General features: G+C 42.3%; 1 protein-coding gene across 1 annotated transcript in view; it reads right to left on the bottom strand.

The window, feature by feature from the left end:
- Positions 1-2,104: 2,104 nt before the first annotated feature.
- The window catches only part of PCNX2 (pecanex 2), a 148,286-nt gene continuing 138,034 nt past the window's right edge, over positions 2,105-12,356 (bottom strand). Inside the window, exons 32-34 of the mRNA XM_079297526.1 lie at positions 11,657-11,844; positions 5,763-6,211; positions 2,105-3,717 (exon numbers count right to left, since the gene is read on the bottom strand). Coding sequence (XP_079153652.1) covers positions 3,544-3,717; positions 5,763-6,211; positions 11,657-11,844 — 811 coding nt within the window. The 3' untranslated portion in view covers positions 2,105-3,543. The remainder of the gene's footprint in view (positions 3,718-5,762; positions 6,212-11,656; positions 11,845-12,356) is intronic.

The raw sequence follows: 12,356 nt of genomic DNA, 5'->3' as shown, positions 1-12,356 counted from the left end.
CCCTGCTGTAACCTGCTGTGTTGTTCGTGTTCCTCTCTGGTTGCTGAGTGTGGATGAAATCACTCCCAGTGTTTCTTTTCAGCTGTGGTGATGTTATCTGAGGTTAAGCTGGGGGGAGGCAGAAAAGGCCTCCATCTCTTCATCCCTTCTGACTTTTCTATGAAAGAACTACATGTACAAATGGTCTTGTGGACTGAGCATTTGATTTCCTCAAAGGATGCATTCAGCTTGCTAATAAGATGGCAATGTCACTATTTTCATGCTGTAAAAACAAAAACATTCTGGACTGGCTGAATGAGGTAAGTGGCCTCTGCAGCTCTGGAAAAACCAAGCATAACACCTGGTGCAAAAAACCCTGGTGGAATTCTTGATAAAAGATCCTTACATGGTGGTGGTGACATCCTTCCTTCATCACAGCTGTAGCAAGAGATCAGACATGCAGGCAAACTGTTAAACCTGAGCAACTTTAGGGCCAAGTTTTAACAGTATTCAGCATTGTGAAACCCATCAGCAGGGTCACAGATGACATAAAAGCAATGAAAATTACATATGCTTTTCATTTAAAGGCCAAAACCTGCCCCCAAAGTGACATACTTCCATCTTGCAACTGTGAGACACCTCATGTGTGAGGTTGAGCATCAAGCTGTTTTTCAGGAATAAAGGGATGACTCAAAGCCTTCATGTGTGTGCAGGCACTGGTGCTGAGGACTCAGGAGTCTTTTGGTGTTATGCAGAGCTGTTTGGAGCAGCTCGTTGTTCCAGTCAGCCCTTCTGTAAAGGTTAGGTTCCTGTTTACTAGCTTGGTGTGCATCAGAGCCCTAAATGAACGTCACAGCACACTTAACTGGGTGTATCTCTGCCTCATGCAAAAATGGGGAAGTCTAAGATGTGTTTAATCAATACAGCCTCATGCCTAGTTGCAGGTTTCATTTCTAACCATTATGTTGGATTATTCTGTAGGATTGGCTCATATTTAAAACTGCTGCATATAGCAGTAGTCTTATTACTAACAGCAGGCTGTCTCCAAAAATACAGAGAAATGTAACGTGGGAGAGTTTGTGATTCTTTTTTCCTGTTATGCTTTTTAGTGGTCACTCTTGGATTTTTTCAACCCACTATGCTACAATAGCAACTTTAGGGAAAAATAAAAACTGTGTAAGACATGGCTACAAAAAAGGAACTGATTTTTGAATCTTACCTTGACTCCTGTACTGCCACGCTTGCTCGCTGTGACTCCACAAAGGCATTAGAACCTGCCCCTTCTGGCAGCCACCCTGTGCAGCAGGAGTTTGGACTCAGTCAGGAACTGTGAGGCAGCTGCATTATTTTAGGATGCAGTACCAGAGGCCATGGAGAGGGTGGAGTCTTGCAGAAGATAGGGTGCTGGGGAAGGGTGCTGTCACTGGGCCTCAATCCTTGCTAAGCAAATACAATGGTTGCTGCTGAAAGAATTTGTGCAGCCATTCCCCAGGTTGGTTTAGTATGCTTGAGTTGGATATACAGAATAATTTAGATTGATTTGGACTACTAGAATTACTTATTTTTGATGGAAATTGATTCAAACTTAAAGATGTGAAAATTGGAGGCCTAAGTGATGCCAAGTGAATATGGGAAAGTTTTTGGTGCTTTCCAGAGTCACGTGTTTGCCCTGCCTGCATTCAGGAAGACAAAGCAGGGATGGTTTATCCTGTGGACTGCCATGCAAAAGCCCCCAAAGCTGAAATGGGGCTGGTGGCTGTTACTAGGAGCCTACCTGAAAAACCTCCATCCTGCATTTGCTGTGAAGCACTTCATGAACTGTGTGCTGGGACAGGAGTCATCATGTGTCAGAAGGGAGCAGCTGAATTCAATTTCCTCTTCACATCTCACCTGGATGCTAGAAGAGACATTAGTAAGGCCTGAACTACATGGATGACAATGTATCTAGAGGGCTGTATATGAATACTCTGCTTTTGTCATTGTGAACATGAGTAGAATTTTTCCTAGATGGTGCTAAGTTTTATTAATAACCAACTCATCAAGATCTGAACTAAGAAAGAATACGTTTCTTAATTTTTTTTAAGGCAGAACACAAGTGAAAACAAATAGAACACCCAGAAACTGCTGCCACACAAAACATACTTGGATCATTTTATTTTCACTCAGCCTTATTTAGTTCTGCTACTCAGATCTGAAGTGTGGCACAGTAGGAAGCTCAGAATGCAACTGAGTATTGCCTAACAGTAATGAGACTTAGCTACAGCATCTCTTGTTAAATCTTGTTAATTGGGACAAGACAGCCTGGCTGCACATCATTCTGTTGAGATTTAGAAACAATCTATGGTAGTTAGAGTAAAGAGGAACAGCAAGACACTGATAGCTGCAATTTTTTTAATTGAAAAAAACCACACGCGTGTTTGTTTAGACACTATGGTAGAGGAAGGATTTGTTGTAGCCTTTTGGGTTTTGAAGTAGTCACACATTCCTGTAAATTAGTGCTTCTCAAACCTTGTGAAGGCATGGCCTCCCTTTTTATATCATCTGTCTTTATTGGCAGCAGCTCAGTTTTCTCTAGGGGAGGGAAATCAGAAGGCTTTGTAATTACTGGCTACAAGTGTTTATGGACAGTGAGCTGTGTCCAGCAATTAAAGGTATTTAGCTGTTCCTTTCCTAACACAAACACTTCCAGACAGTAATTACAGCCTGCTTTGCACTTTTCTGTCCTTGAGGAGGATTCCCATGGCCCTTTTGCGACTCCTAAGGGTACTGTTGCTTAGCATTTGAGAAACACTGCTGTAAACCAAACAGGAGCACGAGATAATACCTAATTTATGCAAAGCTGCTTTGCAAATAAGGTGCACCATATGCTTTGAAGACTTTCCATGCACTGGATACTTTCTTTTCTTACACTTGACTTCTGTTAATTGGTGTAGAGTGGCTCGTTCACACAATATTTCAGTATGGCTGCATGCAGTATACCAGTCAGAGATGCTGTGTTGCTATTCAGCGTTAGCACCTGCACAACATGTCAAAGACAAATGAGATTTGCTGTTGGAAAAAAAAAATAGATTTAGCTCTAATGTTACAGGACACTGTACTGTCCTTTTGTGTACTCATTGCTTCTTAGTTGCCTTTTGCTATATATTACATACCAAATTTCAGTTAGTTTGCATGCAATCAGCTGTTTAATTATGGCAGGAAAGAGATGTCTTTTGTGTGCTTTTCACCGAGTTGTATTAATATTTCCTACTGTATTCATTTGTGATTCTAACCATTCTGGGAAAAGGAACATTAAACAGGTTGTATTCATTGTTCAAGGATTTACAAGAACCTGAGATGCAGTGGCACTGTGTGTTTTTTAGAGTATCTTCCAACCCTACCCCTGCCAAAGCCATTAGCTGAAGAGCATCTGCCCTGTAATAATCCTGTGTAGAAGTTAGAAAAATAAACATTTGAAGGTTGCTTATTACATTTGAAAGAACCTAAGCCCATGTGCAGCTTCCTGACCTAACTCTGTCTGTATTTATGCGAAGAAGCGCGTGGCCCTTGTGCTGGGGGTGCTCCTCACTGCTCCTCAGACAGGCTCTGCTGGGAAGCTGTGTCTTCCAGGGCCATGTCTTCTTGGCTGGCCCTTCTGCACTCCAGGTTCCGACTCATGAATAGTGCATGGGCCGGACCCGCCTCCAGCTGGGGTCTCGCTTCCGGAGCATCTGCTGCTTCACAGGTCTCAGTGACTTGCTGGAAAGTAAGAAAGAAAAAGTCAACTAGTTGGGGAAATTTCTAAGTAACACTTCAGCTATTTTTTGAAGTGACAGGTGAAAAATGTTTAAAAATTGACGTAGGGATGTCATTCTGTGAAACTCCATGGGATTCTTAACATGCATTATTCACAAGGGAGTTCTGAAGAGGTACTTGTCACACTTTGTGTAACGCATAAATTTGGAAGGAAAAGCAGACCAGGAGCTGGAGGTTTAGTACCACAGATGTACATGTATAGAGAACTGTAAAAGAATTTGGATTGAAAAGGACTTCTGGAGGTCATCCAGTCCAAACTGCTGCTTCAGGCAGGGCTGACTTCTAAGTTGTTAAATCGGGTTGCTCTGGAGCTTGCTTTATACACCAAATTTTAAATCCAACTTACAAAGAAACCTTTTCATGAAAACTGGAATGCAATTATCGGTCTGAAAACGTCAAGCACAGTGCCACCCCACTGTAAGGAGTCCGATAGGATAAAAGCATTCCAGAACTTTGCTGTGTGAACATTGAAATGAAACGCTTCCTCTTTCAATCAAATGGGCACCTGGACTCTGAGCAGTCACTTTGGCCAGGATTCACCTCATCTAAATTTCACCATGTGGTCTTGCTGTGTCATTTAGGCTACCAATGGTTGGCAGAGAGATACAAGTCTCCGGGGAAAATTTCCTCCTAATAGTTCCAGGATGGAGTGGATGAAGGTCTCTTCACTGAAAACAGAAGCCTCAACACCAACCTACTGAGACATCATGCCCAAATTTTAGATAGCTTAAAGTTGGACAAGGTGAATCCTACCATAAGTACTCAGTATAACAGACTGGTCAAGTTCTTGTGAATTAGGCCATAAATTCCTGAGAGCTGGAATTGTGTTTTCTCATTGGATATATTCAGCTGTATGTGTAGAAATATTAATACTTGTTACAGGAACAAAGCAGGATTGGATCCACCTGAGCAACATTCAGTTGACTCCTGTTGAAGTTCATGGCAAAACTCTGGAGAGCTACCACACATGGTATTTTTGGGTTGAGAGCAAAATACACACAGGCCGAGGAGCTTTTCTCACTTGAGGTTTGGAGAACTCTTTGGAAACTAGGAAAGTTATACACAGTTATACAAGTTATACACAGAAGGAAAGTAACAGAAAAGTGCTTGGGACTTCTCAGTCTTCTCCTATCAGCAGTTTGGTTTCCATTTTGATAGGCCAAATGCAAAAGTCTATCTAATTATGTTGTCTAATTGCAGTCACCCTTTATTTCTAGTCCATCTTCTCATGTTTCTGCTTACTGGTGCTGAGGTCAATTGTCAAACTTCAGGACAGGAATGGATGGCAACCAAAGTTAAATAAATACACTTAGGTAAACAATAAAACAGGAACTCTATAACATGAAATGAATTTTTTAGGGAAGATAGAAATAAAACTGAGTATATTGGGAAGAAGGCTGGACATTTTTTTGTGTGTAGTGTTTTGCTGTTAGAAAATGCTTAATCACAGGGCATGCTGATTTCCTTTGGTAAATATTTCACACAGGATTTCTTTGACTAACTTTCAGCAACAAAGTTTCAGGTCTTAGATTGAATTTCTGGTCAGAGAGAGGGACAGAACAAATACACTATTCAGGGGAAACCGTTCTTTTCCAACAGATAAAATAATTTTAAGTTCTGCATAGGACTTAAAGCAGGAAAGGAAGGAGCTATTTAGTCTGCTATGATAGTACTCGTGACCTGAGCTGCAGAAAATGGAGACATAAGTCCCTGTTTTGAGGGAAAGGAAAAGCAACTTCTCCCCAATTTGCAGTTTCAGGTGTGTGCATAACAGCCTCCCCATGAGTTGCTCACAAACACACTAATACTAAACAGTCTCATTGTGATGCAGCAAAATCCAAAACAAATACCAAAATCCCAACGTTGTTTTGGAAAAAACTATTTTCTGACCATTGAGAAGGAAGAAACCCAGTGGTGGTGAGGACAGTTAAGAACCAGACAGGTGAGCAGAATGGGACTCCCCCTGAGGGCTGCTGTTTTAGCCTTACCCGAGCTGCCTGGCTTGCTGCTCTGGCAGACGGCCCCATGGCAATGTTCATGCTGCTGGATGACTGCGTGTCACTCGTGTTGCCTCCGTCTGCAGCCGAGAGCCCAGAAATCACCAAAGCACTTGAGAAACTTCTCTTGCCGAACAGCAGGCTGAGAGTTGAGCTGGTGGAGGAGGCCAGGCTGGACCTGAGCATTGCTGCAGCTCGGTCCTGCACAGTCAGCTGGCCAGCAACAGGAACAGCAGGGGACTGAGAAAACACAGATGTTGCCGAGTTGTGGAATGATAGCTGGCTACTAGAAAGCCTTTGGGCAATTTCGTGGGCAGATGTAGATGTTTGGATGAAAGGCTGGCGGCTTTCTACAATTGGTCCAGAGTGACTTGAAGCAGGGGGCCTTTGGTTTAAAGCAGTGTGTGCCTGGACAGACTGACTCCTGGGTTTTCTCCTTCCTTCAAAAGAAAGATTAATATATTTAAGTAAGTGGCATTCTGATGAACTCCATGCCATTGACAGTGTCCCATGTATACATACTACTTTTGGCATATTACCACTGGTTTTATTAGCATAAGAACTCCAAGAACAGAAAAAGTAATGAACTCCTAAACTTAGGAATCTTTCTGTGTTTTCCACTACAGGTGTTCTGAGTTTTGGTCAAAATAGCTCTGGAGGTTGTGCACTGAGTCAAAAGACAAGGAAATGAGACCCCAAGCAAAGCACAGCACTCTAATCACAGGCTCACAGCTGTTCTGCTACGTACAGTTTAATCAGCCCAGTGAATGATTGAGCATAGTGTTGTTGTAACTCTGTTCCCTTTGACAACCACACTAATGGAATGTTGAATCTACCTTAAATGGCTTGGTATAATTAAATGCAACAATAAAACCAAAACCCCGTAAGTTAAAACAATGGCACATTTAAAAGAATTATTCCTGTGTATGGGGAGAGAGAATTTCAAAATTCAGCCAAGTGGAAGAATACAGCATTCAAGCCACAAGATAGTTTTTAAGACTAACAGTAAACTCTGAGATCCAAGAGAGACATTTACAGTACATCACAGACTTGAAAAGATGTGAATGCTTCTTGGTAGGATATGGTATTGGAGGTCTGAATGAGACCCACATAAGGCTCTTGTCCCTTTTTGGGAAGGATCTCAATGTAGCCACTACTGGATACAGAAAGTAGATTAGATAAGCTGTTCTGACATGCCTAGACAAATCCTTCCTCTACAAATTCATCCCCATATTTAATATTTATATCAATACCTTCCATCATTCAAGAAAGCAATTCCTGTATTTCTTATGGCTATTTAAATAGCCATAGAATGAAAAATAAATCATAAAATACTGGCCAGTGAACCCACCAGAGGCCTGCTTGTACCCAGGCATTCTGCCATGGGTTGGTGTGTGCCACTGGCCCCAGCAGAGTTCACTGTTTCTGTAGACAGGCTCTAACCCAGGCTTACACAGCAAGTACCCCATCACAAAAGTGCCTGCTTGGATTTTTTTGCTCTCCAGGAAACTCCAAACATTAACACAAGCTGGCATTTTGGTTTTCTAGCTATAGCTGGGGGGTGATGCCAGGAAATCTGTTGAGATCCATCAACACAGAAACAAGTTTTTCTGGCAGGCATTTCCAGGCTGTTGGTAATTCTTTTTTTTTTTTTTCTTTGGTTTGCCCAATACCCAACATTCCTCCAAATACTGAAATTTTGCTGGCATAAAGGAATAGAAATCTCACACTATCTTCTAAAAACATGACTGCTGAATTCATGCAGGTTCCAGCAAAGCAGAATTTCATATCCAAGCCATTTACATTATATGGCTGAAACATGCTGTTTTACATCCACAGATCTGCTTTTCAAAGGCTGGTATCATTATCCTCATTTTTCAAATGCTGAAGCAAAGAGAATTTAGGTAGCTTGGCACAGAGTCAGATGAGCGGAGCTGTGCTACATCCTAACTGGAGCTCACTAAAACCTAGTTGGTTTGGCAAGTATTGGACACTTTCACACCTCATTTACAATGTATCTTTAGCTCTACTTTTATACTCCAAACAATAAAAAAATAATTTTCCTAAGTAATAAGAGCCGGAAGATCTCTGCTGGAGAAAGATGGGACAGACACACATGGCTCTTGGAAGCTCCTGGACAATGCTCTCTGCACAGGATGTGACACTTGGGGTGGTCCTTGCAGAGCCAGGAGCTGGACTTCCTGGATGGTCCTTGCAGGTCCCCTCCAGCTCAGGATGCTGTGTGATCCCATGGCCCCTGTGTCCTGCTCTGCCAGTGTCCTCTGTCCTTCACGTGCCATGGTGGGCGCCAGGCCTGGCTGCCGTCACCATGGCTGTGGGCACGTCTGGCCTCTGCAGGGATTCAGGTTCTTCAAATCCTGGGCTCTGCTTAAATGCTTTGGTCTCTACATCTGATGGTTATTTCAATAGGTTACCTTTCTTAAATAGAAATAAAGGGACTGGAATTAAGAACAGAGGGGCTATGGTATGTTAGTTTGTGCTGTGGCAAAAGTGGCCAAACATCTGTGATTTAAATTCTGAAGCTGACCCCTGTCCAAAAGTATTCTATATTCATCTCAAATACAGTGGTTGGAGTGTTGGGCAGGAGACCACCCACATCTACATCTAAAAAACTCTGCCCCTGAAAACACTCAGTAAAACAAAGGCTGTTCCATAAACTGTATCATGAAATAAGGACACTCTGGGGGAGAACCCCACATGTTTCCAGTGCTCCTGATGTTGGACACACTTTGATGTAGGGTTTTCACTGCATATTCCAATTTTGCAGATCCAGTGCTACCAGGCTGCAAAATGCAATATGAAATATGAAGAAGTTAAATGCACTTGATGCAGAGATTACTAATCTAGAAGGCATTGCTATGATTATCTAGTCTGCTGCCCTATATAGCATGGGCCATAGAACTTCCCAGAATTAATTCCTGTGGGGTTTTATTAATTGCTACTGTGATTTTAAAATATGCATCCAGCATCTCCAGTCATGGAGAATCCATCTTAACCCTTAGTCTCTTGTTTCACTATTTATTTACTCTCTCAATATTAAAAAAATGCTCTAGATTTCAAATCTGAATTTCTTTAGTTTCGTTACATCCAAGTCTGCTCAGACCAATGGTCTTTGGTCACTTTTCATTGCCCAGGTAAATATTTACAGACTATGATCAAGGCATCTCTTACAATACCAATTGCTTGAAAGTGCCTTATCTTTCAATACAGGACATATTTGCCACAGTTTTGATAATTTTTGGCTCTTCTTTGAAGTGCTTCCCAACTAAAAATGTCCTTAAATTAGGGCACTAGGACTGTACATGGCAGGACAACAATATTATGATTTTTAACAGGCATAGTGTAAGTTCTTTTCCAGTGCTGTGGTATTGCCTTAATGTCCTGATACTTATTCAACAGAGCTTGTTTTTTAGCAGCTCTCTTAAAACCCTTCTTGAATGAGTCATTTGGCTTTGCTCAATTAACCATATAGCTTTGATAGCCACTCTTTCATGTTCTTTGTAGCTGTTAGGATGGAAGGAACTGTTTAATGATCAGATCACAGAAATAGATTATCTGTGTTTTCTCCCAGTATAAACCAGATTTCTACATTGCATATTGGCAACCCTGCCTTTCTATACAGTGAAAGATCAAGACTACTGCTAGGATTTCTTTTACTTCTAAATACTCTTCAAAAATAAACAGCCACAAGCCCACTTTTATCTTCTTGTCCTTAATGGCACTAGCCAAAAATTCCTTGTGTCATTTTCTACAGTATCACAGGAGTGAATACAGATTTCCATTTGCTACCATTTCCTTGCATTTGTTGTCTTACCAAAAGCCAGGGTGCTTTTCTTAACTAAGTGTGACTTTCTCTCTTGATTATGGTTTTCTGGGCACCCAATCAATATGTTCTTTTAAACAACTCACAATTAACTTACTTTATTGTATGGTATGCTCAGGATCATTATATCACAATTAAGTTTGCTACTCTGATTACTGTTGTGTCAAATTATGAGTATGCACATGGGGATTCCTCTAACACTAGACACAATTAAAAGCTGTAGTTATTTTATTCTTGCAATGTGATTTATATTCAGGGCAAGATTTCTTCCAGTCTTGCCCATTATCTTTAATGATAGGTCAAAATTCTCTAATGGGAAACAAAAAAGGGTCAAACCCCTCAAGTTCTCTGCTTTAATTTATACAATAATACCACAAACTTGTTGAAATGTAGAGTTGATTTGCTTTACATTACAAGTCCTGATCCCACAATGGTAGATTTCACAGTGACCCACTGGCAAACTTAGAATCATAGAATGGTTTGGGTTGGAAGGGACCTTAGAGCTTGTTTAATTCCAAACTCCTTGCTGTGGACCTGTTACTAGATTAGATTGCTCAAAGCCCCATCCAACCTAGCCTTGAATACTTGCAGAAATGGGGAATCTAGAACTTCTCTGGGCCACATGTCCCAGTGCCTCACTGCCTTCACAGTACAGATTTTTTTCCTTATATCCAATTAAACCCCTAAACCCTCCTTCAGTTTGAAGCTATTCACTCCTTGTTCACTTTCCATCTTGTGAACTCCCTTCAGGCACTGGAAAGCTGCAATTAAGACCTTCTTTTCTCCAGGCTGAACAAACCTAATTCTCTTTGCTTTTTCTCATATGTAATCATCTTAAGATCCCTTCTCTGGATCTGCTCCAATGAGCTGATGTCCTTCCTGTACTGGGAATGCAGCACTGCGGGTGGGGTCTCACCAGAGCAGAGGAGAGGGACAGAATCCCCTCCCTCCCCTGCTGCCCAGGCTGCTTTGGATGCAGCCCAGGACACATTTGGGCTGTGAGTGCCCATGGCTGTGTCATTGCCAGCCTCTCATCCACCAGCACTCCCAAGTCCTTCTCCTCAGGGCTGCTCTCAGTCTGCTCATCCCCCAGCCTGTGCTGATATTGGGGATTCCCCTGACCCAGGTGCAGCACCTTGCACTTGTTACACTGCATGGGAGTCCCATGGGCCACTTCTAGAGCTTGTGCAGGATCCTGTGGATGTCACCCCATCCTTCAGGTGTGACAAGTGCAGCACTCAGCTCAGTGTCATCTGCAAACCTGCTGAAGGTGCACTTTGTCTACTAAGTAGCAGTGGTCCCAGGGCGGACCCCCAAGGGACACAACTTCTCACTGATGTCCATCAGGACTCTGAGCCATTGACCACTACCCTCTGGATGTGACTGCAACACAGTTGCTTATCCTTATCACACACTTCCAATGAAAAGACCACTAGTTCTACCTTGCAAATAGGTCGGAAGCATTTTTGAATTAATAATTTGAGAAGGGCTCAGCTGTTAGTCGACAGAATGATTGACAACATTTAATTTTCTCTTGGTAACTGCTATATAGACATAAGAAGCTATTTTCCATTTGTTTGTTCTCCACATGTGCTGATGAGCAGCCAAAACAATTCCTCAAATAAATTGTCACGGTCCTTCCAAGATAATTAAGATTTTTTCATGCTTTTATTCTGCTGTTCCCAGCCAATAATAAGCAAAGGTTCACCATAGTACAGGCTCCCTGCATCGTGTGTGTACACTCCCTTCCATCTGCATTTCTCATTCTGGCATTCCTAGTGGCACCTGCTAGGCCAAAAATTACCCAAAATGGACTTTGACAGTGGAACCTTTGGAGAATCACTTTTGTGATACACTGTCCCAGTAAACACCTGGAACAATACTGAGAAGCCATCTTCTACATATTCTTGGTCATTAGGAGAGACAAACTGCACTCTCTTTCTAAAATTAGTTTTCCACTGGACTTGAGGACTCCCCAAAATCATCTGCCCATGTGACCCCCAAAAGACTCCAGAGAAAAAAAAGTAAATTGTGCAAATACCTGCCCGTTGGTGGAGCTCTTGAGATGATGTTTGCAGCTGAGGGGTTCCATTCCTGGTGGGCTGTGAGCTACTGCTCTGGCTTGAATTCCCTGTGGAATTGTTGCTAGATGAAGACCCCCCTCCACTATCCACCTCTTCACCATTGCCTCTCTCGTGGTGAGCTGCTGCGTGGCAGTCCTTTCGCATTCTGTTTGCAGGAACACACACAGGGTCAGCCACTTCTTGCACACGAAAATTTGTGTCACCAGTGTTAGGGGCCCTCAAAGAGTGTTCACTCTCACACCACTGCAGGTCTTCTGACATTTTATGAGATGGCAAAGATGATGGTGTGATAAGCTAACTTGGAACAAAATTGTATATGACACAAGCCAATTGTATACGACTCTTGTCTGTGTTTAGTGTCTTTGGAATCCTGAAATACCTTAGGGCTCTTCATCTAATGTTACAGTAGTCTCCCAAGATTAACTTCTGCATGAGGTAACCAAGTAGCAAAGAGGGATGGGCTGGAGATAGCTCAGAGGGATGGGCTGCATGGTGGAAAACTGGCATGTTAAGCCATTAAATATGATATTGAATTTTAACTTAGACCTTGTTATGCGAGCTGGCTCCCATTGTGTCTCCATGGTGCCCTGCCTCTCCTCAGCTACAGTTGCAGTAGGACAAGGAATGAGGCAAGGGACTGCTGTGTACTGATCATGC

The sequence above is a fragment of the Erithacus rubecula genome, assembly GCF_903797595.1.
Source record: "Erithacus rubecula genome assembly, chromosome: 2".
NCBI classification, from domain to species: domain Eukaryota; kingdom Metazoa; phylum Chordata; class Aves; order Passeriformes; family Muscicapidae; genus Erithacus; species Erithacus rubecula.
This window is presented reverse-complemented; position numbering and strand designations above follow the sequence as displayed.